The following is an 18,387-nucleotide window of genomic DNA, read 5'->3' as shown; positions in this document are numbered from 1 at the left end:
CAAGTATCTGCTGCTTTTGTCCTTCTAGATGGTAGTGGTCGTGTATTTAGAAGGCGCTGTCGAAGGAACCTTGGTGAGTTACTGCAGTGCATCTTGCAGAAGATACACATGGCTGCCACTGTTCATCGGTGGTGGAGGGTTTGAACGTTTGTGGAAGGAGGAACAGTCAAGAAGGCTGTTTAAAAGCACCAACAGTTCCAAACTCAAGGAACTTTATTATTTTAATGTCAAGTTCCTTTTCCGCTCATAGCACGCACATCTGACTGAAATATGTGAAAGCTTTGGATGGACAAGTAGTTGTTTCAACTCTTACCAGTAGTAGGAGTTGACTCTTACCAACTTTTACAGATGCACCATAGACAGCATCCTATGAAAAAAATGAAAAGTCGCTTATTGTCACGAGTAGGCTTCAATGAAGTTACTGTGAAAAGCCCCTAGTCGCCACATTCCGGTGCCTGTTCGGGGAGGCTGGTACGGGTATCTGGCTGCATCACAGCCTCGTATGGCAACTGCTTGGCCCAAGACCGCAAGAATCTTCAGGGAGATGTGAACACAGCCCAGTCCATCACATGAACCTGCCTCCAATTCATTGACTCTACACCTCTCGCTGCCTAGGGAAAGCGGGCAGTATAATCAAAGGCCCATTCCACCCGGCTTACTCACTCTTCCAACTTCTTCCATCGGACAGGAGGTACAAAAGTCTGATAACACGCATGAACAGATTCAAAAACAGCTTCTTCCCCACTGTTACCAGACTCCTAAATGACCCTCTTATGGACTGACCTGATTAATACTCCACTTCTGTATGCTTCTCCCGATGCCAGTGTCTATGTATTTACATTGTGTATCTTGTGTTACCCTATTATGTATTTTCTTTTCATATACTAAATGATCTGTCTGAGCTGCTTGCAAAAAAAAAAAAACTTTTCACTGTACCTCGGTACATGAGACAATAAACAAATCCAATCCAATCAAACACAACCAGGCAGACCTTAATGTGGGAAGAGAGAGTCAGAATAATTTCCGCCACAGTTACATCCCAAAACAGCTCGCAAAATGTTTGGATGAATGGAGCCCTTTAGCCTATTTCAGATCATCCTTTCTGGTCAACAACCCTATTGAACTTTCCACTTGTGAAATAAAGGGAGCGATTCAGCGAGCCTGTTGCGCACGCTGCAAATCCAGGCTGTAATTGAAAATATGGAAAGATGTGTCATTTGAAACATGGAAGTCTGGCAATATCCCGTCTGAGAGAAACATGAGAGAATACAGGGTAAGATCCCACAAAGGGTTAACAGCAGCTGCCAGGGAAGGATTGTAAAATGCAGATATCCTTGGTCAAGCAGGCTTAGCAATCAAGACAAACAGGATTTTGAATGAAGCCAAAAACAATGGCTCACACCATAATTGAAATTAACTATCTTAGTAAGCATCTGGAAAAGAAAGGATAAGGTTCCAGGTGTGAAAATTTGCTAATACCAGGTAAATTAAAGAAAACTGGAGACTATCAGTCTATGAGAAACATAATTCAAAGCCAAAATCAAAGTCAAAATTGAGCTGAGGACACAATTGGAAAATAAAACTATTGAAATGACAGGAATTAAAAGTAACACCTCTTGAAGTCAAAGTATTTTGAACATCACAAAGGAAACAATGTAATCAGATCTATGAGATAAATTCATGTCAAAATGAATACTTAGTTGGATTAGAAGGTTTAGATCAAAGATACTTTTTACAATCAACGAAAATAAGAGTTACTTTACAATAACGTCATAAAAACTTAATAACCGTTAGAAAGAGAATATAAACCGAGAAACCAGAACGAGAACCAGAACTCAGAGGGAGAGAGAGAGAAACAGAGAAGTGAAGCAGCTGGAGTCAGATTACAGTCAGCTCGGCCATGGGAAAGAGACAGGGCAAAGCAGCCGAGCTAAAATAACTAATACACCTAAGGAAGACTAGAATTTATAGAGGAGCCAGAGTCAGCTCATAGATAGCCAGCAGAGTTAGCTCTCATAGCTCGGCACATGGGAAAGATAGGACACAGCAACTGAGTTAACCAGCGAATACATCTAAAGAAGACCAGACTTTAAAGAAGATTGATTGTCAAGTTGGGCCTGAAGGTCCCTTCAACCAACCAGAAGGATCCAGAAGCAAGATCTTTTTACTTTCTGTAAAGACAGTAATTGCAGCTTTTAAAAGAAAAAATATAATAATAAAATAACTTAATTTAACCTGAAACAGTGGTTATTCCAAAGTCTACTTTACTTACTTAGCAATGCAGGACTCAGGATCGATGCTACTAAGTGGTAAGTAGATGAAATCTTCGGTGAAGGTATGGGTTATATCGGGGGATAACTTGAAAACATAGTTTGACCTGAATAGCACCCACTGAAGCTTGCATCGGAGTCGGTGAGTGAGAATCCCTGATCACCATTTAGAATGTCGTCCGTTTTTGGTATAGGGGGACTTCTAAGAATAGTGGTGAGTTTTCAAAAACAAGGCGCACTGGGTGAATCGCGCATTGACCAAAATCGGGCTCCGTGGGCGGCGTGAAATCTTGAGCAAATCATTCAACTCACTCTGCCTGAGGTGATCTGGATCTCTAAGTGCGGCCTCGGTGGGCAGGAGCTCCCTGATGCCAGAATAAATTGTAAAGTTCTGTTGGACAGCGAGATGTTTCTTGGTACTGCAGCCACCAAGAAACACCCCACTAAACGTGCCGTTCAGCGGACTTTAACATGAGTCCGCTGAATCACTCGAACCTCTTTATCCTGGCATAATCACACATTCCTTCTCCACGTAATTTCCAATTTAAACTGTGGTAATTTCCTCGAACATGGAAGAACAATTATAAGAGAGAATCTGCTGAAATGTTGTCCACATAAAATGGCAGATGTTCATGAACATTGTCTGAAGTCTGCAAACGAGTTACCCACTTGCACCTTTTCTACCAGAAGTGTCATGGGAAGGAAGCGTGAAGATTTGAAAAAAACAAACTAAAAATAAGTGAAAATGAGTGTTTCTTCTAAAAATGCCTATGGTTCATACATAAATCAGTGCTTTGACACCAAGTGACACAGTTGGGTATTTGACTAGAATTAGGTTCACACTCAACCGTGACTGACAGATTGAATATCTCCCTGTGTCCTGGTTGTAAAGTTCATCGAAACTGCAGTTACCTGGATCATGTGAATGAAATCGAATTTTCTGCTTTCCTCCCTCTCCTTGTTTTGCTTTTCATATTCTTCTGAGCACATCTGGTTCCAAGTGAAGGAGATGTTAAGTCCTTGAGTCTTTTCTGCCACGAGATCTGGTGCAAAGGTGGTTTTAGAAGGGAATTCTTTGTGTTAATAAAATAATTGGAACCATAATCGTTTTGTTTGCTATTCCACCGTACCCAGATTCCTGAAACTCATATTTCACCACACATTTCACTCCTGACTGCTTCGAAGTTGCCACTTAGCGTCAGCTGAGGGGAAATTGCACAGATTTAAACACTGTGCTTTTATTTTCACATTTCAGCATATCACACTTACTGACCAAAATTTATCGATTTGTCAAATTGTACATCATCAATCAATGGACGGGATTATCCGACCTCCCGCCGGGTCGGAGAATCACCGGGGGCTGGCATGAAACCCGCCCCGCCGGTTGCTGAATTCTCCGGCACCGGATATTCGGCTGGGGCGGGAATCGCGCCGCGACGGTCGGCGGCCCCCCCACCCCCCGGCGATTCTCCGGCCCGCGATGGGCCCAAGTCCCGCTGCTGGAATGCCTGTCCCGCCGGTGAGGATCAAACCACCACTCTTCCCGATGGGACTAGGCGGCACGGGCGGGCTCCGGGGTCGTGGGGGGGGCGTGAGGCAATCCGGCCCCGGGGGGTGCCCCCACGGTGACCTGGCCCACGATCGGGGCCCACCCATCGGCTGGCGGGCCTGTGCCGTGGGGGCACTCTTTTCCCTCCGCCTTGGCCACAGTCTTCACCATGGCCGACGCGGAAGAGACCCCCCCCCCCCTGCGCATACGCGGGGATGATGTCAGCAGCCGCTGACGCTCCCGTGCATGCGCGGACTTCTGCCGCCAGGCGAAGTCCTTTCGGCCCGGCTGGCGTGGCACCAAAGAAACGCTCAAGGTGAGGGCTTGGCCCCTAAAGGTGCGGAAAAATCCGCACCTTTGGGGCGGCCCGACGCCGGAGTGGTTCACGCCACTCCATCCCGCCGGGACCCCCCGCCCCGCCAGGTAGGGGAGAAGCCTAATGGAAAGTGCTGGAATCATTCATTGTTTATATTCTTTCATGGGATGCGGATGTAACCAGCAGAACCTACATTCGCTGCCCATCCCTACTTGCCCTTGAAAGAGTGGTGGTGAACCACCTTCTTGAACCGCTGTGGTATAGGTACACCCAGTGTAGGAACAACTGTTAGGAAAACAAAGGTAGTTCTGAAGGATTTATATTGGTGGTGGTAGACATCAGAAATGAGGTATAGTTTCAAATGGTGTTGGTGAACATTTGGAATATGGAATAGTAAAGTGGGTTTAAACCAGTAGATGTACTGACCTACTCAAACATATTCAAAATAATGACTTGCTCATCCTTTTAGACTCTTAAACATATCTTGGGATGGCAGCACGGTGGCGCAGTTGTTAGCACTGCTGCCTCACGATGCCGAGGTCCCAGGTTCAATCCCGGCTCTGAGTCGCTGTCCTTGTGGACTTTACACATTCTCCCAGTGTTTGCGTGGGTTTCGTCCCCACAACCCAAAGATGTGCAGGGTAGGTGGATTCGCCATGCTAAATTGCCCCTTTGTTGGAAAAAATGAATTGGGTACTCTAAATTTGTATTAAAAAAAACTTGCCTTGAGCCTACTTCACAAAAAAGACTTATTCAGTAGAACTGAACGCTGCTTTAACTCATTATTAAATGGGCGGCATGGTAGCACGGTGGTTAGCACTGTTGCTTCACCGCTCCAGGGTCCCAGGTTCTATTCCCAGCATGAGTCACTGTCAGTGCGGTGTCCTCACATTCTCCCCATGTCAGCATGGATTTTCTCCGAGTACTCTGGTTTCCTCCCACAGAAAACGTCCAAAGACATGCAAGTTAGGTGGATTGGCCATGCTAAATTGCCCTTTGTGTCCAACAAGGTTAGGTGGGATTACTGGGTTACGGGGATAGGGTGGAGGTGTGGGCTTCGGTAGGATGTTCTTTCCAAGGGCCGGCGCAGTCTCGATGGGCCGAAAAACAACCTTCTGCTCTGTAAATTCTATGATTCTATGATTGTGTTGATACCACAAATAATAAGTTACATGGGCAATCGGGGTATTTTTGTTCTCTTTTCAAGTGTTTAGCCAATTGCATTTTGAAAGTTTCTATTCAATTTGCTTCAATTGTCCTATCAGACAATAAATTCGAGAACATCATAAGTTGTTCTGTGAAAAAAGGTTATGAAGCGGATGCGTGGGGAGTGATGTGTTAGGCAGGTCCATTCGGTGTGGACTGCACTTGATGCAACGATGCGAGAAACAGACCTCTAACACTGTAGAAGATCCAACACGGTTTCATGGAATGATACAACTAACATACATATTTAACTGTGGGTCGACACTATACTGAACTGACTGGAGACCTTGTACTAGCCTCACCAGGCTACCGTATGGTGTTTGTACTGTGCTAACTCGTGGACTCTGACTGTCTCAGTGGCTGGGTCCAGAGAGAGCGGGAAACCTAGTGCCCTCTGGCTTTATAATGGTGGTGTCCTGTCTGGTGATTGGCTGCACTGTGTTGTGTGCTTACTGGTCATCCTGTGTGTCAATCACTGCCTGTCTGCACTTCATTATATACACGTGTGGATATTATGACATCTCTCCCCTTTTTAAAAAAAAAATACTAAGGTGTGGATGCTTATAAATATATATATATATATATATATATATATACACATACACACACACACATGTGCCTGACTATGTACAGAAAGATGTCTCAACGAACATATATACATAGGAAGGTTGCGATAGCGCAGATACATGGCAAAGGAAACGATATTTACAGAGGTCCAATTGGTGAAGTCACAAAAATGTACAAAAGCTCAGTCTATAGATTTAGTCTTTGTGGTGGGCAACGAATTCTTGTTGATCGCCGCAGAGGCGAATTAGGAGCTGCCTGCGCTTGGAGAGGCGGGATCGCTGGCATCGTGGTGGGCGCGTAGACAGGAAGGATTTCTGGTAGATCGGTGGCCTCATAGTAGGGTATGTCCGGAGGAGGCATCGTAGGCGGCAGGACACGCCGGTCAGGTAGCGGGCGTGAAACTCTTCGCAGTGCCTGTCTGTTGCGCCTTGGCAGGGAGCCATCAGCCATGTGGACAAGGAATGATCTTGGGGCCACTTGTTTGAGCACAACAGCTGTGGCTGACCAGCCGTCCTCAGGCAACTGTACGCGAACATGATCAGTTGGGGCCAGCTCGGGCAGATCCGTGGCATGGGCATCGTACGTGGCTTTCTGCTGGGCCCGTGACTGCTGCATTTTCTGTGGGACCGTGATGCGGTCAAGGTCGGGAACGTGGATGGCTGGAACTGTGGTCCTCAGAGTGCGATTCATGAGCATCTGGGCTGGAGACAATCCAGTGGACAGTGGGGTGGCCCTGTATGCCAGCATCGCCAGGTTAAAATTGGAGCCTGAATCTGCAGCTTTGCACAGCAAACACTTTACAATTTGGATCCCTTTTTCGGCTTTCCCATTTGACTGCGGGTAGTGGGGACTGGAGATAACGTGACGGAAGTTGTAGGACTGTGTGAAGTCAGACCATTCCTGGCTGTAAAAGCAAGGACCACTGTCGCTCATTACCGTGAGCGGTATTCCATCCCTGGCGAACGTTTCTTTGCAGGCTTTGATTACCTCCTTCGACATGAGGTCGGACAGTTTCACCACTTCTGGGTAACTGGAGAAGTAGTCAACCAGGAGTACGTAGTCACGCCCCTTGGCATGGAAAAGGTCTACACCGACGTTGGACCATGGAGAGGTCAGAATCTCGTGCTGCTGCAACGTTTCTTTGGGATGAGCTGGCTGAAACTTCTGACAGGTAGGGCAATATAGGACTGCGTCGGCAATGTCCTGGCTGATGCCTCCCAAGCTCTGCGTCGGCATTTCCCGACCCCAAGGTGACCCTCATGGAGTTGGCCCAGTACCATAGCACGCCTACACGGAGGAATTCAGAAAGATTCCCTCCACCACCTTCAGGTCGTCTTTTACGTTATAGAACTGGGGACATTGTCCCTTCTGCCAGCCATTGCTGAGGTGCTGCATCACGCGCTGCAGCAGATGATCCTTGGCTGTCTCCTCACAAATTTGGACCACCTGTTCGTCGGAGGCCGGAAAGTTCGAGGCATACAACTGCACTTGGGCTTCTATGTGGCAGATGAAGTCACTTTGTTCATGCGGTGTGGTAATGGACCTGGACAGGGCATCTGCAATGATCAGCTCTTTACCTGGCGTGTAGACCAGTTCGAAGTCGTAGCAGCATAGCTTCAGAAGAATACGCTGTAACCGAGATGTCATGTCGTTTAAATCCTTCTGGATTATGTGGACTAGAGGCCTGTGGTCCATCTCTACCGTGAATTTTGGCAGGCCATAAACATAGTCGTGGAACTTGACTATCCCTGTAAGGAAGCCCAGACACTCCTTCTCAATTTGAGCGTACCGTTGCTCAGTGGGCGTCATGGCCCTGGAGGCATACACCACTGGAGGCCAGGACGCGGAGTCATCCCGCTGATGGAGCACCGCCCCAATGCCGTCCTGACTTGCATCAGTTGATATCTTGGTTTCCTTGGTTGGGTCAAAGAACACTAGGACCAGGGCTGTCGTGAGTTTTACTTTCAGCTCGCGGCATTCCTCTTCATGTGTGGGCAGCCACTGGAATTCCGTCGACTTTTTGACGAGAAGGCGGAGGGCCGTGGTGTGGGATGCCATATTGGGAATGAATTTCCCGAGGAAGTTGACCATTCCGAGAAAGCGGAGGACTGCCTTTTTGTCCTCCGGGGTCTTCATGGCGTTGATCGCCGAGACCTTGTTGGCGTCTGGCCATACGCCCTACTGCGAGATGTGGTCACCTCGGAATTTGATCTCTGATTGACCAAATGAGCACTTGGCCCTGTTGAGCTGAAGACTATGTTCATGGATTCTTTGGAATACGTTTTTGAGGTGAGCGATGTGTTCCTGGGGCATTGTGGACCAGATAATAACATTGTCAACATTCACTCGCACCCCCTCGATGCCCTCCATCATCTGTTCCATGATGCGATGAAATACTTTGGATGCCGATCTGATGCCAAAAGGCATCGGTGGTAGCAGTAATGACCAAACGGGGTGTTGAACGTGCACAACGTGCGACTGGACGCGTCCAGTTGTATTTGCCAAAAACCCTTGGAGGCGTCAAGCTTAGTAAAGAATTTGGCATGAGCTATCTCACTGGTCAACCCTTCTTATTTTGGTATCGGGTAATGCTCCCTCATGATGTTGGGGTTTAGATCCTTAGGGTCAATGCAAATGCGAAGCTCTCCTGACGGCTTCTTGATGCAGACCATGGAGCTGACCCAGTCTGTGGGCTCTGTAACCTTCGATATGATGCCCTGGTCTTGGAGGTCGTATAATTGCTTCTTCAGATGATCCTTGAGGGACGCCGGCACCCGGCGAGGTGCATGAATTACAGGGGTGGCATTCGGCTTGAGCAGGATTTTGTATCGGTATGGGAGCGTGCCCATTCCATCGAACACGCTGTGGTACTGCGTGATGATGTCATCTATGTCGGCTTGCAGGTTTCCATCGGGCGAGACCGTCGCCAGTGATGATGACATGGTGTGGACACATTGAACAAAGTTCAGGAGCTTGCAGGCACGAGCACCGAGCAGAGATGCTCTGTCAGGCCCGACGATTTCAAACCGTAGTGTAGAAGGGACTTTAGTTGGCGGATTAGCTGCCTTAAATACCTTGTATTATTTTAATCAGCTGCTTGACTATATTTCATGGAAATAGGCACTTAGCGAAGCATGATGGGTATATAGCCTTATTTTTAGTCAAAAAGTTTGAAGTTCTGTGTGAAACAGTCGGAAGGTCACACCATATAAACAGGCGTACAGCTGCACATTGTTTTGCTTAGGCGAGGAACTTAAAGGCCTGTTATTAATCTCTGCTTGCTTTCTGTCTCCTTGTTTAATCTCAAGAATGCCTCTCTGTCCTAGATATTGCTTATGCTATTATATAAATTACTCGCCTTACCTTTGTAAAGCAGGGACATTTGGAAAGACTGCAGTCATTCTAATTCCCTCCACGAACTTCGTGTTTAATAAAGGACCTTTTGCGAAAATTCGAAATGCTGACTATTTTTTTCTTCAATACGCAGTGTCGCCTTGATCGCCTTACTGGATACCCCCAGTTGACATGAGCCACTGGCAGCTATGGCGTTGCCATTGTAGTCAAGGAGCTGGCAGGCCGGTGGAAGAATGCTTGGTTTGACGCGGATGGTGTCGAGGTCGGATTTCGAGATAAGGTTCGCTGATGCGCCGGTGTCCAGTCTGAACCGGATGCGGGCCTTGTTCACTGTGAGGACAGCAGACCACTCGTTGTCGGGATCCACACTGAGGATCGAGAGGTGTTTCGCAGTTGTGGTGGAAGGCAGCACATGTGTAGTTATGATGCCCACCTGGTATGGGGACTTGAGGCACTCAGCATCAGGGTCCGTTGGGCTGTCGGGATCGTAATCTGGCATGCCTTGTTGTACTGAGCGGACACTTCTGCGCCGCAGCTGGGATCGCTGGCTGCTGAGCGGTGAAGCAGATCTGCATAGGGCTGCGTAGTGGCCAAGCTTGCCACACTGTAGACACCGCCGTTCTTTTGCCAGACATTGCCGCTTTAAGTGGGCAGAGCCACAATTCGGACACGTCATGACGCCAAAGTCAGCGCATTCCATGCGCTATCGCACATGCGCAGTGCGGTCGGTCGACGTACGCAGCTGCGCAATCGGGTTGTCGGGCTCATCGTCCACTCGGTCGTAGTGCACATGCGCAGGGACCCGGGAAAAGTGCGCGAAACGGCCACTCTCCTCGATGCTCAGGCCCTGCATTTGTGCAATGGCCTGCACCCGTTCCGCCTCGTGGGAGGCCAGCTTTGCAGTTTCTGCCGCCCTGATGTGGGAATAACATTTCTTAGTATGCTCATGGACAACGCACGTCTCGATAGCGACAGAGAGGGTCAACTGTTTGACTTTCAGGAGCTGCTGCCGAAGGGATTCGGAGTGGACCCCGAAAACGATCTGATCCCAGATCATGGAATCAGCCGTCGAGTCATAGTTACATGACTGCGCTAGGATGCGGAGATGGGTGACGAAGGACTGAAAAGATTCATCCTTACCCTGAAGCCTCTGCTGGAAAATGTACTGTTCAAAGCTCTCATACACCTCAATGTCGCAGTGGCTGTCATAATTCAGCAGGACAGTTTTGAATTTTGTTTTGGCTTCGCCATCAGCGAACGTGAGGGAGTTGTAGATGTGGATGGCGTGGTCCCCCGTGGTGGAGAGAATTAGCGCGATCTTCCTGACATCAAATGCTGCTTTGAGGTCGGAGGCCTCGATGTACAAGAGGAACTTTTGCTTGAAGAGCTTCCAATTTACACCGAGGTTGCTGGAGATGCGGAGCTGCAGAGCAGGCTGGATGTTTTCCATGCCACCGGATGGCTTCTTGCTGGTCAATGCTGATTCACTCGAGGTAGGTCCGTCAATTTTCAGTATCACTTCGTGGTACCATGATGTGTTAGGCAGGTTGGTTCGGTGTGGACTGCACTTGATGCAGCGATGCGAGAAACGGACCTCTAACACTGTAGAAGATCCAACATGGTTTTATTGAACGATAGAACTAACATACATATTTCACTGTGGGTCGACACTATACTGAACTGACTGGAGACCTTGTACTAGCCTCACCAGACTTATTAGCTACCACATGGTGTTTGCTCTGTGCTAGCTCGTGGACTCTGACTGTCTCAGTGGCTGGGTCCAGAGAGAGCGGGAAACCTAGTGCCCTCTGGCTTTATAGTGGTGGTGTCCTGTCTGGTGATTGGCTGCACTGTGCTGTGTGCTTACTGGTCATCCTGTGTGTCAATCTCTGCCTGTCTGCACTTCATTATATACACGTGTGGATATTATGACAGGGAGGACTACCTGAGCGTCCAAGAAATGGTTGGAAGCTGGTTGTTTCTGACTTTCTTTTGCAAAATGCTGTCTTTCCTGCCAGAAGACACTGCTGTCTGTACTTCTGACCAACTCAGAAATGGAATGAACTGATTTTGATCCTTAATTTTTAATTCACAGTTTTAACGCTCCTCACAGAATAACATCGTGCTCTCACCATGTGTTTTTTTTAACATTTTGTTTAACATCTTGTTGTAATTGATTATACATGGTTTTAGCCCAGTGAGTGCAATGCAAAGCCTCGCCCAAAACAACAATAGTAACCTAATGATCATGAACATAATTATAGACGATAATAATTCATAAACGATTATCTCATTTTTGCCAACAACAAACTACTAGTTCTATGATCAGTCAAAAGATTACTTATATCACAGCCACACATGGGGCGGTATTCTGCCAACCGGCTGGTGGTTTTGATGGCAGGTGGGTGCAACAAATGTGGCAAGAGCCAAAAGGTCGGAAAACCCGGTGCTGGTCAGGGTGTTCAACGAAGCAAGAGATAGAGGGGTCTTACCCCTGATGATGTCACAGGCCACTATCTCACTTATACTGAAACGGGATAAAGACCCGGAGGCATGTGGGTCCTATAGGCCGATCTCTTTGATTAACGCAGACGCTAAGTTACTGGCCAAGATCTTGGCGTCTAGAATTGCGGACTGTGCACCGGACGTGATTGTGGAGGACCAAACCGGGTTCGTAAAGGGCAGGCAACTGGTGGCCAATCTAAGGAGGCTGCTCAATGTGATTATGATGCCCCCGGAGAGCAGGGAGGCAGAGGTAGTGGTAGCAATGGATGCCGAAAAGTCTTTAGACCGGGTTGAGTGGGACTATTTATGGGAGGTGCTGGGACGTTTTGGGTTCGGGTTGGGATTCATTTACTGGGTTAGGCTGCTATATCAGGCCCCAGAGGCTAGTGTGAGGACGAACCGGACGACATCTGACTACTTCAGACTGCACTGCGGGACTAGACAGGGATGTCCCCTGTCCCCACTGCTGTTTGAGCTGGCTATAGAGCTAGCTGGCAATTGCTCTGAGAGCTTCAAGGGACTGGAAAGGGCTGGTCCAGGGGGGAGTGGAACATAAAGTCTCGTTATATGAGGATGACCTGCTGTTACACTTGTCAGACCCAATGACGGGAATGGACGGAATCATGGAAACTCTGAGGGAATTTGGTCAGTTCTCAGAATATAAATTGAACATGGCAAAGAGCGAGATGTAGATAGTGCAGGCGAGAGGTCAGCAGAGTAGGCTGAGGGGGCTCCCATTCCTGCTGGTAGGAGAAAGCTTCAGATATTTAGGGATACAAGTAGCGCGAGACTGGGGTAAGTTGCGTAAGGTAAACTTGTCCTGGTTGGTGGAGCAAGTGAGGGACGAGTTCCAGAGATGGGATGCGCTCCCGCTGTCATTGGCGGGGAGAGTGCAGGCGGTGAAGATGTCGATTCTCCCGAGATTCTTGTTCATATTTCAGTGTCTCCCCATTTTCAATCAGCGGTCTTTCTTTAAGAGGCTAGATAAAATTATCCTGGGATTTGTTTGGGTGGGAAAGTCCCCACGGGTGAGGAAGGCGATGCCCGAGAGGAACCGAGGGGATGGGGGCTGGTGTTGCCGAACTTTAGTAACTACTACTGGGCAGCTAACATAGCCATGGTAAGGAAATGGATGGTGGGTACGGGGTGGGTTTGGGAGCGGATGGAGGCTGCTTCGTGCAGGGGCACCAGTTTGGCAGCCTTGGTTACAGCGCCTCTGCCGCTCCCGCCGGCACGATACTCCACCAGCCCTATAGTGGTGGCGGCTCTACGGATCTGGGGCCAGTGGAGGAGGCAAATAGGGGAAGTGAGAGCATCGGTTTGGTCCCCAATCTGCAGTGACCACCGATTTGTGCTGGGGAATATGGACGGTGGGTTCCAATTATGGCGGAGGGCGGGGATTGCGAGGATGGGCGATCTGTTCCTGGAAGGGAGCTTCCTGAGCATCAGGGTGTTGGAGGAGAAGTTCAGGCTGGTGAGAGGGAATGATTTCAAGTACTAGCAGGTGCGGGATTTTGTACGCAGATTGGTACCATCCTTCCCACGCCTCCCACCAAGGGTGATCCAGGACAGGAAAGTTTCCAGAGGAGAGGTGGGAGAGGGAAGAGTCTCCAACATTTATAAGGAACTAATGGGAGCAGAGGAGGCACAGACCGAAGAACTGAAGCTTAAGTGGGAGGAGGAGCTTGGGCGGGAGGTAGAGGACAACATATGGGCAGACGCTTTGAGTCGAGTAAACACGAGCTCAACATGCGCAAGGCTCAGTCTGATCCAGTTCAAGGTCGTACACCGGGCCCACATGACGGTGGCCCGGTGAGCAAATTCTTTGGGCTGGAGGGCAAAGGTGCTAGATGTGCCGGAGGACCAGCGAACCATGTGCACATGTTCTGGGCTTGTCCTAAACTAAGGGGGTACTGGCAGGGATTCGCGGGCGCATGTCCCGGGTATTGAAAACTAGGGTAGCAATGAGTCCTGAGGTGGCAATTTTGGGGGTTTCAGAGGACCCAGAAGTCCAGGAGGTGAAAGAGGCCGACGTCTTGGCCTTTGCTTCCCTGGTAGGCCGGCGACGAATACTGTTGGCATGGAGGGACTCAAAGCCTGCGAAGTCTGAAGTCTGGCTTTCGGACATGGCGAGCTTTCTCGGGATGGAGAAAATTAAGTTTGCCTCGAGGGGATCGCTGTCAGGGTTCGCCTGGAGCCATTCATTGACTTCTTTGCGGAGAATTAATCGTCAGCAGGGGAGGGGGGGGGGGAGGGGGGGGGTTAGGGTAGCGTAGAGTAGGGGGTTGCTTAGGCAGGTTCTTGCGAGAGGGGAGCCGATGCTTGCATTATGTCTTGCTTTTTGTCCACTACGGTATAATGTTGCTGTTTCATATGCCAAAAATACCTCAACAAATTGGTTGATTAAAAAAAAGTCGGAAAACCTCTGGCATAAAATTACATTGTAATTCTCCCAATGGCACGTTAATGGCAGGTCAGTCATCCCACTAGCAGGTGGCACGAAGTTCATTTGCAGCTCATGAATGCCGATAAAACAGCTGCCCATCAGTGTACTGTCAGGTCTTCCGATCTTGCATCATGCCAGCGCGAAATTATGTTGTTGTCAAACCCGATTGCTCAAGGGTGGCATGCACAAGGCAGTCATCAACTTGCAGGGTGAATGGTAGCGCAGTGGTTTGGCCACACGGCGCCGAGGGCCCGGGTTCGATCTCGGCCCCGTGTCACTGTCTATGTAATAATATTAATAATCTTTATTGTCACAAGTAGGCTTACCTTAATACTGCAATGAAGTTACTGTGAAATGCCCCTAGTCGCCACATTCCAGCACCTGTTCGGGTACACTGAGGTAGAATGACCTAACAACAGGTCTTTCGGGACTTGTGGGAGGAAACTAGACCACCCAGACACAGGGAGAACGTGCAGACTCCACACACACAGTGACCCAAGCCGGGAATCGAATCTGGGACCCTGGCATGGTGAAGCCATGGTGCTAACCACTATGCTACTGTGCTGCACCTGGAGTCTGCGTGGGTCTCAACCCAAAACCCAAAGATGTGCAGTGTAGATAGAAAGATTACGCTAAATTGCCCCTTAATTGGAAAAAAATAATTGGGCACTCTAAATTTAAAAAAACAATTTGCAAGAGATTTTGAGGTGAGGCCAACAAACCTTTCTGCCACAGTGCTGCACTGCTTCTGCTGTGCCATTCACCACTGTGCCTGGGCAGACTGGTTCTTGCCCTCCATCTGCATCTCCATACAGAGTTGGTCTACATGGATGGCACTCTTCTGCTCGACCCATAGACAATGCTGTGGCACTGACTCAGTTCAGTACTCTTTCACCCCCCTACTCACCTCTCCACACCCCCTACTCCCCTCTCCACCCAGCTGGCGCGACACACCTGTGCCTATCTGACAGTACTGTGCTGTGGGACTCATGCAGCCACTGCAACAAAGGTCCAAGGTTTGACCAGGGTGTGTGAACGGGAGGGGAAGGTGGAGGCAGAGGAGGTTGCTGACCTGACGAACACAAGGTGGGCAATGCGGAAGGAGAGCTGAGCAAGAATTTGCAGTGGGTAAAGCAAAGGCTCATAATGGCAGGCGGAGGGGTAAGGAGGTGGATGAAGATCACAAACCATGGAAGGCGGAGGGAAGACCAATGGGGGGGAAGTTAGACCCCTACACGCCTGCCTAAATAGTTTACAAACAAGGGTATCAAAAGGGATATGAAAATGAAAATGAATGAAAATCGCTTATTGTCACAAGTAGGCTTCAAATGAAGTTACTGTGAAAAGCCCCTAGTCGCCACATTCCGGCGCCTGTTCGGGGAGGCTGATATGGGATATCACATAATTTACAGTTTGGAGATGGATGACGACTCCAGAGGAAGTTGGTCGAAGTTTAGGTAGGGCATGGGAGCTTCAGAGGTTATGGGCATGGGCAAAGGTGGTTGAATCAAGGAACAGGCTTATTGAAGCTGTGAGCCTTTTTTCCCTGGACATCCTGCATGATCTGGTGAAGACAGGTGAGTTGGAGAGAGTGATATGAGTGTGCTGGACTGGAGTTTAAATATGGCGTCAGGACCTTTAAACCCATCAGCTAAGGTGGGTGGACTAATCAGCTGTCATCCCACCGGGAGATTCCGAGGGGAACACTCCTGTGCATAATTAATGAGTTTCCAAGCACAGAATGTGGCGCCGGATCCCATCATTCTGGTCGGCGGGAAAGGCACCGCTGGAGCTGCCCACCATCCCACTGAGTCTCCGAAACAGAGAATTCCACCCCATGGTCACAATAGGAAACAGATAAAAGATGAGTTAATAGCTCAAACAAAGCTGCTGATTTCACATGAAATCACATAGTGCATAAAAACATTGAGGTTTAATCAATACCTTTGTATTTGGTGAGTTGGTGTGGATTTGGCTCCACCACTTCATTGTGAATAGAAAGGCCAGGATGTTTGGATTGAATTTTGCCAAGAATTTCAATGTCCACTTCACCTGAATGGAAATAACACAATATTTCTGTCCATGAATTCATTGCAGCACATTTTCAATAGAAGTCGATCAGCTGCATTGAATCGGATAGGATTCACTTGTTTTAAATTTCAAAAGTTCAGATCAAATCGAATCAATTTCCACTTATCTGCAAGCAATGTATTTTTGCAAAAACAGAACAAGCTAAATGTATTTTTATTGAATCTATTTTACGTTTTCATTCAAGATCATACATATTAGGTGAATAAAAATCACCGCAGATTAAAACTACTCTGATATTAATTGAATTGTGGAGACAGCTGACGAGATAAGGGAATGGCATCCATGCCATGTGTACATGACTCCTTTCTAACCTTATGTGTAAAAATCCCAAGAAGGGAAAATTTGCTACTGGAAGGAGTAATGGGGAATGTTTTCTCATTCGTTCTTGGGATATGGGCATCGCCAGCAGGGCCAGTATTTGTTATCCATTTACCCTTGAACTCAGTGACTTGCTGGGCCTTTCTGTGGGGGATAGGTAAGAATCAACCACATCTCTGTGTGGGTCTAGATTCACATGTAGGTCAGACCAGGTAACAACAGCAGATTTCCTTCTCTAAATGACATTAGTGAACCAGATTGTTTTTTACGGAAATCGGCAATGGTTTCATTGTGGTTCCTGGTGACCACACCTGTCGTCTGCTCGAAGAATTTCTGTTCAGAGTTGATGAGTTGGAATCTGAGCTTCGGACTCTCCGACACTCAGGGAGGGGTGAGAGTTACCTGGATGCTGTGTTTCAGGGGGCAGTCACACCCCTTAGATTAATTACCTTGAATTCGGCCAGTGGGCAGTGACAGCAGACTAGGGCTGTGAATGAGGCAGGGAGAGGGATTCAGCAGCTGGGGTTGCAGGAGCCTCAGCCCTTGTCCAACAGGGTTTGAGATTCTTGCTCTCTTTGTGGATGAGAGCGGGGACTGTGGGGAGGATGACAAACTGACTACAGCACAGTACAGGTAACCATTCAAGTGGGGGAGAGAAAGGAAATGTATCCGGGGTAATCAGAGGTAGTTTAGTTAAGGGCATAGACAATGTTGTCTGTGACCAAAGGTTGTGTTTCCTGCTTGGTGCTCGGGTTCGGGATATCTCATCTGGACTGCAGAGGAACTTGGAGTGGGGGGTAAAAGACCCCTTTGTCGTGGACCACATATGTACCAATGACATCGGTAAAAGGATAGCGGTTCTGCTACGGGAATATAAGCAGCTAGGGGCTAAATTTAAAAAGAGGAAGAAAAAGGTAATAATCTCCAGATTACGACTGGAGCCAAAAACTAATGGACACAGAGTCAATAAGATTAAAGAGGTAAATGTGTGGCTGAAAGGTAGGTGTGGGAGAAACGGTTGAATTCATGATACCAGTGCTGGGGAAGGAGGGAGCTGTTCTGATGGGACAGTCTTCACCTAAATTAAGCTGAGATCAGGGTCCTGGCGCATTACATTACTATGATTGTGGATAGATCTTTAAACTAAAGAGTCGTGGGTTCAGTTGCATTAGGAAATCAAATTTAAAGGAAAAAGTCAGAGTGCAGATTAGTGTTGAGGAGGATTGTTATCAGAAAATAAAAGGAAGGGACAGACCATGTGAACATCATATTGCACCAAACATCATACAAGCATAGTGGAGAAAGACTGTAAGAGAGGATAGTAAATTGCAATTAGGAAACAAGAAATGTATTAATGGATATAGATAGGTTCGGTGGGAGGGCCAACATTTAGCAGATGGAGTTTAATGTGGATAAGTGGGAGGTTATCCATTTCGCTTGGAAAAATGGAAAGGCAACTTATTTTCTGAATGGAGAGAAACGCCACAGTGCGTTGGTGCAAAGGAAATTGCCTGTCCTTGTGCATGAAACATGGAAAACTGGGATGGAAGAACAATAGGGAATGAGAAAGGCAAATGAAATTTTGGCATTTATAGCTAAAGGAATGGAGTATCATAGAATTTACAGTGCAGAAGGAGGCCATTTGGCCCATCGAGTCTGCACCGGCTCTTGGAAAGAGCACCCTACCCAAGGTGAACACCTCCACCCTATCCCCATAACACAGTAACCCCACCCAACACTAAGGGCAATTTTGGACACTAAGGGC

General features: G+C 48.1%; 1 protein-coding gene across 1 annotated transcript in view; it reads right to left on the bottom strand.

Annotated features, from left to right (window-relative positions):
- The window catches only part of LOC140388207 (histamine N-methyltransferase-like), an 80,122-nt gene that overhangs the window by 36,249 nt on the left and 25,486 nt on the right, over positions 1-18,387 (bottom strand). The window contains exons 3-4 of the mRNA XM_072471998.1: positions 16,158-16,265; positions 3,183-3,313 (exon numbers count right to left, since the gene is read on the bottom strand). Coding sequence (XP_072328099.1) covers positions 3,183-3,313; positions 16,158-16,265 — 239 coding nt within the window. The remainder of the gene's footprint in view (positions 1-3,182; positions 3,314-16,157; positions 16,266-18,387) is intronic.

This window comes from Scyliorhinus torazame, chromosome 2 (assembly GCF_047496885.1).
Source record: "Scyliorhinus torazame isolate Kashiwa2021f chromosome 2, sScyTor2.1, whole genome shotgun sequence".
Taxonomy (NCBI): domain Eukaryota; kingdom Metazoa; phylum Chordata; class Chondrichthyes; order Carcharhiniformes; family Scyliorhinidae; genus Scyliorhinus; species Scyliorhinus torazame.
This window is presented reverse-complemented; position numbering and strand designations above follow the sequence as displayed.